Source organism: Lactuca serriola, chromosome 8 (assembly GCF_051521515.1).
Source record: "Lactuca serriola cultivar US96UC23 chromosome 8, Lser_US96UC23_V15, whole genome shotgun sequence".
In the NCBI taxonomy this organism is placed as follows: domain Eukaryota; kingdom Viridiplantae; phylum Streptophyta; class Magnoliopsida; order Asterales; family Asteraceae; genus Lactuca; species Lactuca serriola.
The window spans coordinates 207,154,712-207,172,166 of NC_136415.1; the positions used below are offsets into that span (position 1 = coordinate 207,154,712).

The window sequence follows — 17,455 nt, forward strand, 5'->3', positions numbered from 1 at the left end:
AATAATAGAGTAAAAAATGATTAAAATTCTAAATTCATACGAGTTTAAACCCAAAAGACAAATAGACGAATAATTTAATATTTTATAAAACCCAAAATGTATTCAAATGAACAAAAATATAACCCAAAAACGATTAGTATGAAACAAAGTCATCAAAAACCAAACCCAAAAACCAAATAGTATGTAAACATAATATGAAATCAATAGTACTGAAATCACCCAACTACTCAAACAAAATGATGAAAATCATATATTATTTTTCTTGTTTTGGAATTAATAGTTTTGGCTTACCTTCTCCAGAAAGTATGATCTGCCATTGATGTTGATCGTCGTTTGGTTGAGGACACTGTTGCCAAATTATCAACATCGTAAATATCTTCCAGGTTGCATTTTAATTCTTCATGTCCATATTTTTTTAAAAGATGCCCACTTAGTTAGTGGACTTGTTGCAATATTTTTATCAAGATTCGAAGCGGGTGTGATGTTATAACCAGTAAATGAAACAACATCCTAAATGTAGAAAATAAATTCATATGTCAATCTAAAAGTTAATAATATTTTAAAGTATTTAGAATATTAGATTTAGTTATATCATATTTAAAATCTTCAAATTTAATGTGTTTTGAGATCCGAATTCTGCTGAAAAAACGTTAAACAAATCGGATATTAGCGCCTATATTTGTAGTACATAAAAATATGTTAGTTGATCAACTGAAATATAAAAAATGAAATTTGATAAGTGTAGTGTTTGCGGTATGCTTCATAAAAGAATGTTACATGTTCGATGTTAATTTTTTTTCCAATTTAGCAATTAGTGTATTATCAGCAGTGAAGTTTGAGATTGCATAACCATCAACTTTGTTTTTCAAATTATAATGTGAAATTTGAAATTTGAACGCCAACTTTTTATCCAAAAGTACATTCAAAAGCAGATAGATAAATCTTCATATTACCCTCCTAAAAAATGAACGGTTATAAAAATAGATAGATAAAAAGTAAAAATTAGTTTTATGTAAATAAAGTTAATATTGATAATCTCATTAAAATTTTGAAGCAACTTTTGTGTGGTATTTTCTAGAAGTTTCTTTGCGTCACGATCAAATAACGTACGAGACACAACACCGGTAAAGTCATGTACTCTAATGGTGATTTTGAAATTAAAACCATTGATATAAACAAATTATGTAATATAAAATTAGAAAATTTAACCATAAATTATAATAATATGTATAAAAAAGTTATTGAAAATCTTGGAACAATAGATATGTCTTTGTTCATGCAACTTGAAGTGTAACAATAAAATTTTTTTTATCTTGCTTTTGGTCCGTTCCACCACTTTTGCCATAATGGATTAAAATGACTTTTATGATTTTCTCTTAACATTTAGTATAAGCCAAATAGTACCATTCCATATAAGTATACATATGCTTAATTGTACCGATAACAATCAATGTCTTTTTTTCTGAGAAATATTGATATAAGTTTAAATTATATAATAAAAAAAGTAAAACGAAATACGAGGGAAAAAATAATCCAAAAATTATTTGACATAATGTATATTTCATAAATGAAAGTTAAGTATACAAACCTCAATTACTTGTTGGAGATCAAAAATAATAGGAAAATCAAACTTATGAAGAAAATCGTCATTTTACAAGTAGAGGATGGAGGACGAAACGTTGCTACAATTAACATAAGTGTTTTCTGGTAAGTAATCTTAACAATAAAGAAGATATTATTTTTGTTGCTTTAAAATAGGAGTAAAACAATAATAATATACAAATAAATTGGGATCGTATATATAAGGTGTTTTTAAATAAGGAAATCATTATCTTCTAAAAAAAATTGGGATCCTAAGATATCATCTTGGAGGTTTTCGGCTATTCATCTGGAAAAAAGAAAGATATCAGTATATTGATTCAAAATTTCAAATTAATTGACTTGCTTATTTAATGAATTTTAAAATTCATACTATTATCCTTAAATTGATTCATTTTATGTGAGATATACTGAAAGATAAATATTAATTTTGACTCTCAAAATTAGATTTTATAGGATAATAACTAAATTATTAATATGCTTATTAATGAGTTTTTTTTTTCAAAAAAATAGCCAAACAAGTTTGAATTTTGAAGCCAAAAACTATAAATAAGGAAGTTAAATTACAAACAATATTAACTAGAGAAACTGATATCTAATATATAAATAAAATTATATGCTTCAATTGATAACATAATTGTTGAATTTAAAGTATCTATAATTAAATGTAAGTTTTTTTAATCTTTTTTTAATCTTTTTTAAATTATCTTTTTTTGTGACACCCGCCTAACAAGGTTTCATCATTAGAGAAATGCATAAGTATACTACGTCCAAATGGATATATCATAATGCCATGTTCAAATCCTGGCACTACTCAGCCCTTGTGGCCATGGAGGTTCGCCTGCAGTGACTCCAGGGTATGAGACAAAGTCTCATGTTTGCAGCGGGGGATTAGTCGGTGCGCGTAAGCTGGCCCGGAAACCCTCGTTAGGGAAGTTCCCTTTCCAAAAAAAGTATACTACGTGCATTAACCACAAAATACACTTATAACATATGATATAACATATGAGTACTTATAATAGCAACAATGTAGCATTTTGAGCTCTTCCGAGTTCCAACATATGATAATAAGTACAATGAGAACATGCAAATGGATTCTGGAAGCAGTCAAGTTAAATGTTAGTCTAAATGAACCACATAAGTACGATTTATACCTTATAAATATGGTTAACTACTAATAACCCTAAGAGGGATGTTAATACACAAATCCACAAAATAAAACTAATAAATTAAGAGTTTGAACTTGGTTGAATAATATCCAATATGTTCATTTAGTTTTAAACTTATTTTTTGTGTTTGAAATCCTGAAGATTTTTCTTTTGAAAAAAAAAAACAAGTTGGGGAACAAATAATATGACAAATATAAAAGAGAAGTAAAAGGTATCATGTTCTCCAATTGTATGTATAGTTTCATAGTTGAACTAATGAGGGCTGGGAACGTTTGAGCTAGTTCAGAACAAAGTTTGAAAAAGCATGTGAAAATTTTGATTAAAGGCCTTAAATATTGGGAGCCACTCATTTTGATTTTTAGAATTCGAAATTCCACCAAGTTTTAAAAATGATGATCATTTAATGTGTTTTATTGCCTTTCAAAAAATAAAATAAAATAAAATGCTATTTTAGTTTTAATGAGTTTATTTGTACAATTTATTTATTTGTACAATTTATCTTTTGGCTCCTTTGGTTCATGGGTTCATTTCTAACTATTCAAAATTGTTTGTTCATTTTTAGTTATATATGTCATTTGAAAATTTTGTCCCCTTGTGATATAAAAAAGGTTTGTTTGTTTTACATCCTTTTCAATTTCGTCAAGTTAGCCCCCTCTGTTTTATCTTTCTTAACAAACTACACCCTAAAACACACGTCTTCTCCATATTTCGAAACTATCACAGTCTTCTCTATACGTCGGCACAGTCCCGAAGCACTATATAAATCCTCCGTCGTCTTTGCCACCGAAAATTTCAGTCACAGTCCATGCGTCTCGCCATATCACAGGTATATCCGCAGAATCGCATTCCATATGTGTTGCTACCATAATTTCGATTTGAGATCTCCTTCTTGATCCTATACTTCTAATTTCAAACATTCACGAAACAACAATTAAAACAGGATAGAATTAGTTCTTATGTTTTTGAAATAAGTATGATCATCGAAAGATATATACAGTTGTTACTCTTCAAATTCATCAATGCTTAAATTATCACTTAACGAACAAGTGATTAACACATCACTTTGTAGTCTTCAGAGGTAAAAACGCGTTTCTCCTTCTGCTACGCGTTCACGCCTATTTTATTCTGCGACAGCCGACAGCCTCTCAGCCGCACGCCTGCCTCCTCCCTCCGCCCTCAGCCGCACGCCTCCCTGTATGTTTCTCGATCTTCTTTAATAAGTAGTTTATATTTTGTGCTGATATAGAATTTGATGTTGTCTGTTTTATTCTTCTACTACAAAACTTGAGTGACATTGTAAGTTTATGTCGCTGACTTTCTGTAATCTGCAAAACGTTTGGCATTTTCCAGTTTGAGTTTTTGTAACTTCTAATATAGATATGTGTTCATTGCATTACTCCTAACAAAGTTATTCTAGAAAGGGGGTTTAATGTATAGAATTCAAGGAACTATGGTAAATATGCACCATTACATGGACAAAGTACATTGTGTTATGTTCTAACAATTTATTACACAAAGTGAATTGTATTATGTTGCATTGATTGTTATGCAATTCTTGTAATTTGTTAGGAAGTATTGAAGTTAGTATGTTTGTAGTATGAAGTTGTAATATGTTTGAAAATAAATCCTTGTAAATACGTTCATGTAATATGTTTGAAGAAAGACAATTACATTCATAGACATTTACATTAGTTTAAAGGGATAATGGCCAATTTATGCAATGCATTTACATGTTAATACCAAATTTATGAACAAAATGTATTTCTTACCAATTTATGCAACTGTTTTTACCATCTTTAACCAATTTATACATGTATAAATCGATCCTTATTCACTAACAAATTGCAACCTGTCTGCATAAATTGGTAAGAAATTCACTTCATTTGCTTGATTTGGTAAAAACATGTTCATTCCATAAACAATTCATTAACCCTAGTCTGAAAAACTGAGCCCAACCATTTCTACAGTATCAAACTTTTACACATTATGCTTCTTTTATCCTTTTTCAGTCATGATTTGGAAGAACTGGATCCATTTCTACTGCAATTGTAAGTAACAACCGAATCATTTCCAAACTGCATGATAAGTTCTTATGATGTTCAAATCCAAGATAAAATGGGTAGCACTTGGAGGTCTGGTTCTATCTTTTCTGTCATTGCTTGTACATATGTTTCTTGCAAACACAAGTGCAGAGCTAGTGCAATACCATGTGATGACAGGGTTTCTTGAGGATCTAAATGTAAATGTCATGGGAAAACAGGTAATAATACTTGTACTTGAATCTTGACATGAATTTCTGTAGGATAATTCAATTAGGATGAGAAGGGCATTCTAGTCTTTTGTAATGTGTACATTGGTCATTCTTTTTGTTCTATTTGGTTGCTGCAGGGTGGTGCATCTAGAAAGTTGTGGAAGAAGGTTAAGCCTTTAGAGGCTTTGCAGCCTTATGCAAACCCTAGGAAGAAATACCCTGGTAACAACTCTTCTATCAAGAAATAGCAACATACTTTTATTTATTTTTGTATTATAGCATCCTACTTTCATTGCTGTAATAAGAAGAAATGAAAGTATGATGCTATTTTTTGCACTTAATTCAAATTCTGACTCTACTCATGTCTGGAAATTTGTTTCAGTTCCTGTACACAAGAACAATGGGTTCATACATGCGAAAATCTTTGGTGGGTTTGAGAAGATTAGATCATCGGTATGTAATGTGTTCAGTTTCATGTTAACTTTTCTTCAGTAATTAAATGTTGTGTAATACTGAAGATTCATACGGGTTTTCCAATTTGCTAGATTTGTGATCTTGTTACCATATCCAGGCTTCTCAATGCTACTCTTGTCATCCCAGAGCTTCAAGAAAGTGTTAATTCCAAAGGCATTGGGTATGTTCACTAGTCCTCTAACAAACCAAAAGGGTAAATTACAATTTTTGTCCTTTTGGTTAGTTGTTTTTTCCATTTTTAACCTTTTTCATCCCTGATAAGTGTTATTGTCACTATTTCTTTCATGTACTGGATGCCTTTTAAAAGGTGTTATCAAGTCATGGCATGTGTGTTGCACACGAGGGTATTTAAGTCTTTTTACTATTCTCTCTTTGAAACATGTTGCATCCACGATGTCTTTGGAATGGTTTCGTTTTTCAGTGATAGAAGGGGGATGAAAATTGAATGCCTTTCAATATCACGATTAGGAGAAAGTGACGATAACAAGCTCTCAAAGAGAGAGAATAGAAAAGACTAAAATACCCTCATGATGACATCTTTTAAAAAATCCGTCCACTTGAGAGACAAAAAGAGTGACAAAATACTTAGGGGTGAAAAAGATAAAAAAAAAAAAAATGAAAAAACCGGACCATATCCGAAAAAAGAAACTAAAACAGGGACTAAAAGCGTAACTTACCAAAAGTAATATCAAGCAGCAATCTTTGTATTTTATCTTGTAACCCTTTTTCTGTATGTTATTATTCCATTCAGCTCCGAATTTAAAAGCTTCTCATATCTTTACAATGAAGAACACTTGATAAATTCTCTTAAAAATGATGTAATCATTGTAAAAGACCTTCCACCAAAGCTGAAGGAGGCAAGAAAACGTAAAGAATGCCCAATTTTTAAGCCCAAAAGCTCAGCTTCACCCGAGTATTATGTCAAACAAGTGTTGCCAAAGTTAAAAAAGGGGAAAGTTATTGGATTAGTGATCATAGATGGTAGCTGTCTACAGGTACTAATAATAGCATGAACACTTTAATTCCTTACTATCATCATCCTCCTTAATAAATGATGGTTTTTTTGCCACGTGTCAATCTCTCATGAGTTTTGACACTTGTCATTTTATGATATTTTTGAAATAAATATTATCCACTTGTCAATTTTTTATTTTTTTCAATTTCTAAAATTAAAGTTATATACTTATATATGTAAAGTATTAAATATCATATATATGATATTAAATTACAATAAATACATTTTTCCTTTCTTATTTTAAAATTGTACATTAAAAAATATTTTATGTTTACACTTTAATTTAATGTTTATTTTTTTTAAATCAACCCGTATAATATACGAGTCTCACACCTAGTAATATAAATATCTCAATGTGTTTGATGTTTGATTTAATATTAAACAATCATTAAAGTTGTAGTATCTGTGTTCTTATCAGGCTATCCTCCCACCTAAATTGGCTGAATATCAGAGACTTAGATGCAGAGTAGCATTTCACGCGCTTAATTTTCGCCCAGAAATTTTGTCATTGGCACATCAGATGGTGAAAAGGTTAAAGTCGTCTTAACATTTTTACTTATTTCCCTTTTCCCCCCTAAACTTTTCAATTTCTTAATTACACAGGTTACGAGCTTCAGGGCAACCTTATCTTGCATATCATCCTGGCCTTGTAAGAGACACTTTAGCTTATCAAGGTTGTTCTGAGCTTTTCCAGGTTAGTGAATTACTGAATTACATTAGATATATACATATGTATGTATGTATGTATGTATATGTATGTATGAGTTTCACCTATCTTTTTATAGGATGTTCATACAGAACTCATTCAGTACCGAAGGGCGCAAATGATTAAACAAAAACTTGTTCATGGAGAAACAAGTGTTGATTCATATATTCAGAAAGCAAAGGGGTTGTGTCCACTCATGCCGGAAGAGGTGACATGGATTCTTCTTATTCAAAGTAAATGGATAAACGAGGGTATTAATGTCTTTTTATTCAGGTGGGACTTCTTCTGCGGGCTATGGGGTACCCACCAATGACACGGATCTACTTAGCAGGTTCGGAAAGATTCGGTGGTCAACGTGTAATGATCCCACTACGTGCTATGTACACAAACTTAGTAGACCGATCAAATCTATGCAATAAATACGAACTAAACAAATTACTAGGCACCGAAACACCTCTTCCTTTATCCCCCTTCAATTACACTCCCACCAGAACTACCAACGAGTGGGACCACGCCGGCCCTCGTCCCCGCCCTCTGCCGCCGCCACCAGGGCGGCCGATTTACCAGCATGAAAAAGAAGGGTGGTATGGTTGGATTGCAGAGAAGGATTCAGAGCCGGATCTTTCGGCGATTGATTTGAGGGAGAAAGCTCGGAGGTTGCTGTGGGATGCGATTGATTATGTTGTGTCGGTTGAGGCAGATGGTTTTTTTCCCGGGTTTAATAATGATGGGACTGGGTGGCCGGATTTTTCGAGCTTGGTTATGGGACATCGCCTTTATGAGATGGCGTCTTCCCCAACTTATCGACCTGATAGGTAAATATATAATTATACAAAAATCAAAGGGTAAAATAGTCATTTACTTCTTTCCAAAAAGAGAAATAAGGGTTGTTTGATATGTCTTTTACTAGTTTTGGTAAGAAATTGAGTCTGTTTCGGTCAGATTCAGACTAGGTCAGATTCCACAAGTGGTTGTTCAGTCTTGATATGCCTGATACTGGGTTTGGTAAGTAAGAAGGGTTTGGTAAGTAAGAAGCTGGGTTTGAGACAAGGTCTCAAGGTCTCGACTCAATCAACAACTATCAGACAGTCCGATAATCTTTATATATATATACAACAATTAGGTATGTTTGACGTAATAACTTAAAGGGTAACTGTTAACTGAAAAACTTGCTGTTGTATGAAAAACTACTTGACAACCGAAAAACTAGCCGATTAAAAATGACGTTTGATAAATAGCTGATAAGCTAGTTGAAAGATATAAAATAACATAAAAAGACATTTAAAAGAATGTGTTTTCTATAATTAATTAAAAGATATTTTTGAAAATTTTGAAAAAAAACTCTTCAAAAACTAGTCCAAGTAGCTTTTAAAAAAAGCTAGCTTTGCCAAACATGACATTTTAAAAAAATCGAAAAATAAACTAACTTATAAACTAGCTTTGGTGTGTCAAATACAACCTTAAACTAAACAAAACATTATTTTAATGTAAAAAAAAGAAACATGCCCTAGCTTAATGAGTGTTACCTTTTGACTTAACATCGAAAGAACTACTTAAAGAACTACTTATTTGAGAGTCATGGTTAGGTTTTTCACATTAAGTCCTAAATTTTTACAATTAGGATATAAGACAATGCTATAATTTGGTAGAGTTTTTGGAGTACAGTTGTTAAAAAAATAAATGGAAGCATTGCTATTTCTTGTATATAACGGTATTTTCTCGGCAGGAAATTTCTTGCAAATCTGTTCAACAGCACAAGAGACAACTTATATTTCCCAAGACGAAATTGGACACTTGCAGTGCGTAAACATCTAAACAACAGCCTTGGAGATGAGGGACTAAACCGTCAATTCCATCAATCAAAACCAAGCTCATTCCTTTCCCACCCAATCCCCGAATGCACTTGTACAATCTTTAAACAATTTGGGAACACCAAGTGTCCTAAATGGCTCAAAGAGAGTTTCACAGAATCCAAAACACAAGAGACTAAAATAACAGATGAAAATGAACAACAACCTGATGATGAAACTGATGACTGGCAATCGGGTTCAGAAGATGAAAACAAATCAAAAGATTCGACATTTGAACAAGATTCTGAAATAGATCCAAACGATTGAAAACATATACGGGTTTTTATTTTTATTTTTATTTTTTTATTACTTACATGATATTCTTTTGGATAGAGGCAAATAAAAGTCGAATGCAGTTAAAGATGGGTCTCACCATGTGTTGTCAAATATTACAAACAGCACACGGAAATACAAACATGGTATAAGTTTAGGTTCATTGGTTTATTCATTTTTATAGATAATTTGTATATTGATTCAAGGCTTTGAGTTCATAAGAAGTAGAAATAATTGTTTTTGGATGCACCTATGTTTGGTATAATTTTTCTTCATTTATATAGCTCCTTTATAAACTTGTTAGGCATTGGTTTGGTATGTAGGCCATGAGGGCTACAAACGAGGTGGGTTTCTTTTTTTTCAAGTTATTCGAGCTAGAACTCACAAAGAAGCTTGACACACATTAGGAGTCAAGCTTGAGCTTATTGGTCTCTTTGTAAAAATGGAAATGTAGAAAATCATTTCTTTGTAGTGTTGGCGTGCATAACGAAAGTTATAACTTAAAATAGTTTTATTAAGGAAAACTAGCCGTGATTTACTTCTTTTTTAAAAAGAGTAATAATACTTGGAGTAAATTACACTGTGGGTCCAATGGTTTGAGGTAATTTGCTTTTATTTATTTATTTATTTTTTAACTCACAATCTTTATTATTTGTTTTTGTTGCATGTTTAGTCCATATTTCATATATATATAAAAAAAAAAATTATTTTGTCTTTTACTATTTTGTTTTCCAATAAATTAATTATTATTTACAATTTAAAATATTAAAATAATAATAAAATCCATAGGGCCACCTCCACCAAAACATATGTCCATCTTCCTAAAAGAAAAGCCAAATTAAATAAAGTGAACATTTCCACAAACTTAGGGCCTGTTTGATTTGAACTTACCGGGTCCAGTCAGGACTGACTGCTGATTGGGTCAGCAGTCGGATGTTTGTTTATGAGATGATATAGCTGATTCGGTCAGCCCATTCCACCCCCAATCTCCTTACTCGGTCAGTAAAAAAAAAGGCTGACTGGAAAAAAATTAGACACGGGAATATTTTTTGCCCTTCTCGCTTCTAGCCTTTTTCCCCAATACGCCATGCCCTAGAAAAACTTCGATCTCCAGCATTGTATCGCCTGTATCATCTACATCTTCTTCCACGCACTGCGCCACCTTCTTCCACGGCCTGTGCCCTCTTCTCCGACGGCCAGAAATTTCCGGCGACGACTAGAATAATCCGGCGACAACCACCGCAGGTAATGTTTCTTCTTCATCTTTTTTTTTTTTGCTTTTATGTTTTAGAAATCACGAAACCTTTCGTGTTTGTTGTCAATTTATTGATTGAATTATGAAATCAAAGTTTGTCCTTACTTCTTTCATTATTTTTTGATTAAATTAGATTGAATGGTTAGCAGATAATCAATTCATAATCTGTTTTTGTTTATGAAATCTGATTTCATAATGTGTTTTTGACAATTTGGTGTCCTTTACTTTCAAATATGTGTCTACTGCATTATGTATAGCACATTGGCACATGCTGTTACCATGCTTACAACAATATGTATTCAAGAAAAGGGGAATTAAAACAAATACACATCTAAGCTAATAGACCCCTATAATTACCATGCTTACATAAATATATATTCAAAATGAATGTATATACACATAATTAGTTAATTATTTGTAGATAATAATAATATTAAAAGATTGTTTGTATAAGTAATATGGTGTGCTCCTCTTTAGACATTACTTTCCTTGCTTGTATAAGTAATATGACAGCAATCAAAAGTGCAATGGAGCAACCAACAAAGAATCCTAAAGATTTTAAAGATTGTTGTATGCTTATAAAATCAATTCATAATGTGTTTTTGTTTATAAAAGATTGTTATATGTTTATGAGATCAAATTTTTTTTTGTATGAGGAAATCACATTTATGTGTTTTTGTTTATAAAAGATTGTTTTATGTTGTTGAAAATATCATGAAATCACATTTTTGCTTGATTTATTTGTAAACATGTGTTATGTGGATGATTTATTTGTAAATGTGTGTTATGTGAATGATTTAGCTATTTTTTTTTTCTTTTTTAAAATAGACATGACGGATAAAAGAACTAGGGTTAGTTGGAAGTCGGAATTGGTGGACAAAACATTTTTGGAAGCGTGTATCCAAGAATTAACAAGTAATGGCCGGGAGGGTAGCGGCCTAAAGGCAAGCTCATGGGCTGTGGTCGCAGAGAAATTGAAAACAGATCATAATTTTGTTGTCGACAAAAAACAAATGAAAAACCGATACGACTATTTAAAAGCAAAGTATGCGGTATGGTTAAAACTTAAAAACAAAACCGGGAATATTTACAATCCCGTAACAAATTCTTTTAACATGACTAATGAAGAATGGGAAGCTGAAGCAAAGGTATATATATACATATTTTTTAAATTAGATTATTTTTTTTACTACTTTAACAATATTTATTAAATTTTCAAACAGCTGAACAAGTATGTAGATAAGCTGAGAAATGCACCCCTCCCTTGCCCTAATCTTTGTACCCAACTATTTGATGGGGCGACCTCGACCGGTGTTCACAGTTGGGGGCCATCTTCGACACTACCTCATCCCAATGAAACCTTCAGTGCACATGATTTTGAGGATACAGAGATGGAAGAGCCAGTACCTCATCCAGATTGTAACGACCAAAATTTCAAAACAATTAAAACTTTTCAAAAACCACTCATTTTAATAACGTTGTTACAAAAAGGTTTTCAATACATTATTTAACAGAGTATTTTTCCCAGGTTCAAATCATAAAACACCAACGCGGGGAACGGTACGATCACGCCTTTGCCTTGCCACAGACTCCTGAGAACCTGAAAACATAAAACCACAATTGTAAGCCCGAAAGCTTAGTGAGATACCCCCAAAAATACCAACCACAAATACGCCCTTCCAGGCCACGACCTTCCGGTCCAAAACATATCGCCTTCCGACCCATAACATATTGCCTTCCGGCCCATAACACATCGCCTTCCGGCCCATAACATAACAACATACATAACATAACAGAACATAGAACAACCTTACATATCGGGTCAAATCCCCAGACCAAACAACTGTGCACATAACATATAATCATTCAACAGATCACAGTCAGCGAATCGATCAACAGATCACATAACATATCATTACCCTAACCAAGATACCGGACTAACCGGTCACTAGCATAACATCACCATAAGAATCAGTCAACATACTAATTACACACATACGCCTTTCCAGGCCATGACCTTCCGGTCCACATCGCAATGCCTTCCGGCCCACAAAATGTAATGCCTTCCGGCCCACAACATATAATGCCTTCCGGCCCATAACGTAATGCCTTCCGCCCCATATTCCGCAATATCATAACAACAAACACTACTCGGATTTCCATCCGATAAAGGGGTCGGCCTTGGTGCCGTAGACCCTATAGATATAGTGAGGATAACTCACCTCGAAACTGCCGACTGAACAGATAACTCAAGCTGCTCCGATCACTGATACGATCTCCACCTTTGGACAGCCACCAATGCACTGAACTCAAACAATAATCAACAATTACCAAAATACCCCTGGAAACCACTGGTCAACCATTGGTCAAAGACAAGGTCAAAGTCAACCCCTGACTGACCCTACTCGCCGAGTCAACCCGATGACTCGCCGAGTTCCCATACTCAGAACTTCACTCAATCCGCGACCTAACTCGCCGAGTCACCCCGAGACTCGCCGAGTCCCACAACTTCAGTGTCCTATCACACACAACTCACCGAGTCATCCCTTGACTCACCGATTCTCGACTCAACCAGAGAATATCGGAACTCTTCGACAAGACTCGCCGAGTCCAAGAACAGACTCGCCGAGTCTATGGCTATCTTTAACCTACTCGCCGAGTTGTTCATACAACTCGCCGAGTTCCAGGCCATCTTCATCCAACTCGCCGAGTTGTTCTTCCAACTCGCCGAGTCCCCGCTCATCTTCAAACAACTCGTCGAGTACACTCATGTGACTCGCCGAGTACCACTGGTCTGAATCCATACAGAAGCACTCCAAGCCATGCAATTGATCCAAAACATAGATCTAGCTTCCTACAACCCCTTTATCACGTAAAGTGGCAAACTTTACGTGAATCCAACGAGATCTAGGCTATTTGCACAATGGTTTAGGGTTTGGGACATGTAAGCTTCACTAAACACTCCAACACAGGAACTTTCATGCTCTCTGATTCTTCTCTATTCCAGATCTGAGGTAGCAACCTCAGATCTAACCTCTAGACTTCCAATTCCACCCATAGACAAGTTCCCACAAACCCCAAAATGAAGAAATAACATAACAATAGCCCAAGAACGAGATATTACCTCCAATGGTTGCCCAATCTGCAATGCAATTCGATTCCAAGCAAAGCCCCTTGCTCCAAGCCTTCAATCTCTCAAAATTCCTTCAATAATTACTTCTCCAAGCTCCAATCCACTCAACAATGGTGCTTCTCCGCGATTTAGGGTTTTCTGGGGCTCAAGGGGTGATAAAGAGGCTGGGAGGGAAAACATAATGTTCTTTATATAGGGCTCAACCCCGGGAATTAGGGTTTTCTCCACTCAGCGCCTACTCGCCGAGTCGGCTACTTAACACGCGACCTAGTCGCGACTCTACTCGCCGAGTCCATCCATGGACTCGCCGAGTCACTCTTCCACAACTTACTCTTTTAGCCCTTCAACTCTACTCTTGATATTTCAGGATGTTACACAGATACCCCAAGCTCAACCGTAGCTCAACCTACTAGTGAGGAATCATCTGGGCGGACAAAAAACAAAGGGGGCAAGCGAAATGGTCCTAAAGAAACCACACTTGATGATGAGTTGAAAGAAGTTGGAAAAGAAATTATCAAGGCTGCACAAGCATTCACTGAAGCAAATAATCTTGACAAGGAGATGGATGCTTGTATGGCAAGGTTGACAAGCTTGGAGTGGGGAGAATATGATTCGAAATACACCACTGCTCTTATGTTATTTGCTGAAAGTGCTGGCAATAGGGAAATTTGGTTGCGCCTTAACTTGTCAACTTGTGAGTCGTGGGTAACAAATGCGGGAAGAAAGTTTGGATTAGTTGGTTGACTTTAGTATGTCATGGTTTATTGTTTGACTTTAGTATGTTTTGGTTCATTGTTTGACATTAGTATGTTATGGTTTGTTGTTTGACTTTAGTATGTTACGGTTTAGTTATGTTATGGATTATTTTCTTAGATGCAATTATGTTATATGAATTTATATGTTATGGAATGTTATGCTTTTAGTATTTACATGTTACGGCTTGTTATGTTATTGATTAAAATGTAATTTGTATTTGACATCTAACAGGACACATGGATAAAGAAGGTGACTTTCTATATTTTCTTATATTCTCATGGTATTGGTTGATGTTGGTCCGACAAAGGCAAAGAATAATTAAAAGAATAAGAGCTAGTGAACAGGTAGCAAAGGGGTATGTGTATACGCAAGATTTGATACACGGATGTCCTATACAATGTTTCGATATGATACGTCTTTCACAAGATGCTTTTGTACTATTATGCAATCACTTTACAGAGAGAAATTGGTTGCAATCTAGTAGGACGATAAGCGTTGAAGAGAAGATGGCTATGTTTTTACATGTTATAGGACATAATGAACGTTTTTGAGCCGTTAAAGAAAGATTTCATCACTCCACACAAACAATTCATCAATGTTTTCATGAGGTCTTACGTGTAATGATGTGTTTTGCACGAGAAATTATAGTACCAACCTCGTCTAATGCAACAAGAAATTCATCAGAACGATATAGACGGCTAATGCAGATATTTCCCGGAGCAATAGGTGCACTAGATGGAACACTTGTACATGCAGTTGTGCTTGTTGATCAACAAACTCGTTATAGGGGAAGAGGAAAAGGTGAATGTTATCAAAATGTAATTGGAATTTGTAATTTTGATATGATATTCACCTTTGTATGGGCTGGATGGGAGGGCGTAGCACATGATTCTAAAGTTTTGAAAGAAGTTGCATTTAACCCGACTTCCGGATTTCCATTCCCTCCACCAGGTTTGTAACTTTACTATACGTTTTTTTAATCTTTTTTTATTTATATGATAAATTTGTCATACATCTACAGATAAATACTACCTTTGTGATGCCGCATACACCAACACTCGTGGATTTATGGCTCCCTACCGCAATACTAGGTATTGGTTAGCGGATTTTCGAAGAAACAGAGCTTTAACTAAGGAACAAAGGTTCAATCATGCTCATGCACAACTTAGAAATTACATTGAACGTGCTTATGGTGTATTGAAGGCGAGATTTCCAATTTTAAAACAAATGGCTCCTTATCCTTTTCCAGTGCAAAGAGACATAGTCATTGCTTGTGTTGCGGTCCATAATTTTATAAGGAAATACGATATTGAAGATGAATTATTTACGACCTTTGAACAAAACACTATGGTTACTCCTAATGTGGGTGGTGGAGGAAATGAAGGTCAAAACATAGAAGGCATAGAATGGGGTTCAGAAGCCGTTGACTATATGACTACTTTGCGTGACCAGATTGCTAATCAGTTACTTTCAAATGGTTCACGTTAAATTGTGTATTTTTTTTATTATGTATGACAATTTGTATTTGGATTTTGTATTACATTTTGTATTTGGATTTTAATTGATGTATGTTTAATTTGGATTTTATATGATAATTTGTGTTTTTATAAATTTTTATCCAGCATAAGAGACAACACGAGGGTAATATGGTCATTTTTTCATTCAGCACAACCATTTAGATAAATAATCAAACAGCATAAACTCAGTTAGATATGGACTAAATCAGCATTTCTAACTCAGTCAGCTTCTAACCCAGTCAGCTCTAACCCAGTCAGAAACTATCAAACGACCCCTTAATCTGTTCATCTACAAGAGAGGTCCAAATAAGTTGTGAAACTCCAGGGCGTTGAAATCGTTGCTTGAAAAGAACCAGAGGCCACCGAAGATGAAGAAATGAGTGTTGATGAAACAACCACCCACATTCGCCCCCCTTTAACCTCGTCGATGCCTTTCTCTCATGTAGTTTAAGTTCTAAACCCTAAATCGATGAAACAACCACCCACATCCGTCGTCGCATCCGCACCTTGAGGTTCCAGAGTGGTAGTGTAAGTTGTGGAACCCACGAGCAACCTCCATCCCGTCTCTTTTGTTCAGTTCCTCACAATTCATGACCTTCATCCATTAATTTCATCTGGTATTTCTCAGTTCGGTGGTGTAGTTAGGCGGAGCATCGTCGGTAAGAACAAATTCAGTACCAAGACATCCAATTGAAAGGCCAAACTATTTCCAACTCTGATTCATCCATATTTTCTGGTTTCATCCACGATTTTGTGCCAATTTTGATTACACTCTGTTGAAAGCCATGAATTTGATTTCAGTTGAAAAAGAAATCAGTTAGCAACGATTTCAGGTTTTGATTTCAGAATTTGATTTTATATTTAGGTTTAATTTTGATTTTGGGTTTTGTTTTCATTTTGAGTTCGGGTTTAATTTGAGATTTTAATTTCTGCATGAGCTTAATTTTTTGGGGAGTTTTCAATTCAAATATACTTTAATATTTTGTTTACGGGTCACATGAGAAGAAGACAAAAGGGGAAGGGAAAGAGAAGGTAAAAGGGATTAAATGAGAAAGAAGAAGAAAAGGAGTGAGAACGATTTCAGAGGAGTTCGTCAGAGTTTTGGTGTTTGCCAGAAATATGAAAGTCGTGGTGTCGATGGTCAAATGGAGAAAGTGAAGTATGGGTGATGAAAGTGGGTTGTGGGTCCCATATGTGTAATCAAACTATTTTATTATTAGATTAATTATAAATAAATAACTGAAAATTAAAAATGAAATAAAAATGACAATATAGTTTTTTTTAGGTGACACCAAATGCGCAACAAAAATAGATTTTAGGGATCTTCCGAATTAAAAAAGTTAGGGACCAAATACGTAAATTACCTCAAACCATAGGACCATTACATGTAATTTACTCTAATACCTCGTAGATAGGATGACAAGTGGAAGCCTAATGGAACTAGCTATAATTGACAA

At 34.3% G+C, this 17,455-nt stretch overlaps 2 protein-coding genes across 3 annotated transcripts; both read left to right on the forward strand.

Annotated features, from left to right (window-relative positions):
* The first annotated feature begins 3,425 nt into the window (after positions 1-3,425).
* LOC145068376 (protein EMBRYO SAC DEVELOPMENT ARREST 30-like) lies at positions 3,426-9,584 on the forward strand. Of its 2 annotated transcripts, XM_079015332.1 has the most exons (12): positions 3,426-3,594; positions 3,838-3,962; positions 4,778-5,028; positions 5,157-5,241; positions 5,402-5,472; positions 5,565-5,653; positions 6,245-6,488; positions 6,927-7,039; positions 7,112-7,202; positions 7,294-7,422; positions 7,488-8,029; positions 8,941-9,584. In XM_079015332.1, exons 3-12 carry the CDS (start codon positions 4,861-4,863, stop codon positions 9,329-9,331), a joined length of 1,923 nt encoding a protein of 640 aa, XP_078871458.1. In that variant the 5' UTR covers positions 3,426-3,594; positions 3,838-3,962; positions 4,778-4,860; the 3' UTR covers positions 9,332-9,584. The 2 variants fall into 2 exon arrangements, with proteins under 2 accessions (XP_078871458.1, XP_078871459.1); XM_079015333.1 differs by lacking the exons at positions 3,426-3,594; positions 3,838-3,962 and having other exon boundaries at positions 4,890-5,028; positions 5,591-5,653.
* A 623-nt stretch (positions 9,585-10,207) lies between these two features.
* LOC145070731 (uncharacterized) lies at positions 10,208-16,092 on the forward strand. Its single transcript, XM_079017688.1, has 3 exons — positions 10,208-10,582; positions 14,713-15,432; positions 15,503-16,092. The coding sequence occupies exons 2-3, from the start codon at positions 15,102-15,104 to the stop codon at positions 15,967-15,969; spliced, it is 798 nt and encodes a 265-aa protein (XP_078873814.1). The 5' UTR covers positions 10,208-10,582; positions 14,713-15,101; the 3' UTR covers positions 15,970-16,092.
* Positions 16,093-17,455: the final 1,363 nt, after the last annotated feature.

What these genes read in the sequence shown, in the direction of transcription:
- LOC145070731 (XM_079017688.1), top strand. Translation starts at nt 15,102, where the DNA reads ATGATGTGTTTTGCACGAGAAATTATAGTACCAACCTCGTCTAATGCA. An exon ending in ATTTCCATTCCCTCCACCAG is followed by an intron (nt 15,433 to 15,502) that starts GTTTGTAACTTT and finishes ATACATCTACAG; the next exon opens with ATAAATACTACCTTTGTGAT.
- LOC145068376 (XM_079015332.1), top strand. Translation starts at nt 4,861, where the DNA reads ATGATGTTCAAATCCAAGATAAAATGGGTAGCACTTGGAGGTCTGGTT. An exon ending in TAGATGGTAGCTGTCTACAG is followed by an intron (nt 6,489 to 6,926) that starts GTACTAATAATA and finishes TGTTCTTATCAG; the next exon opens with GCTATCCTCCCACCTAAATT. An exon ending in CCAACTTATCGACCTGATAG is followed by an intron (nt 8,030 to 8,940) that starts GTAAATATATAA and finishes TTTTCTCGGCAG; the next exon opens with GAAATTTCTTGCAAATCTGT.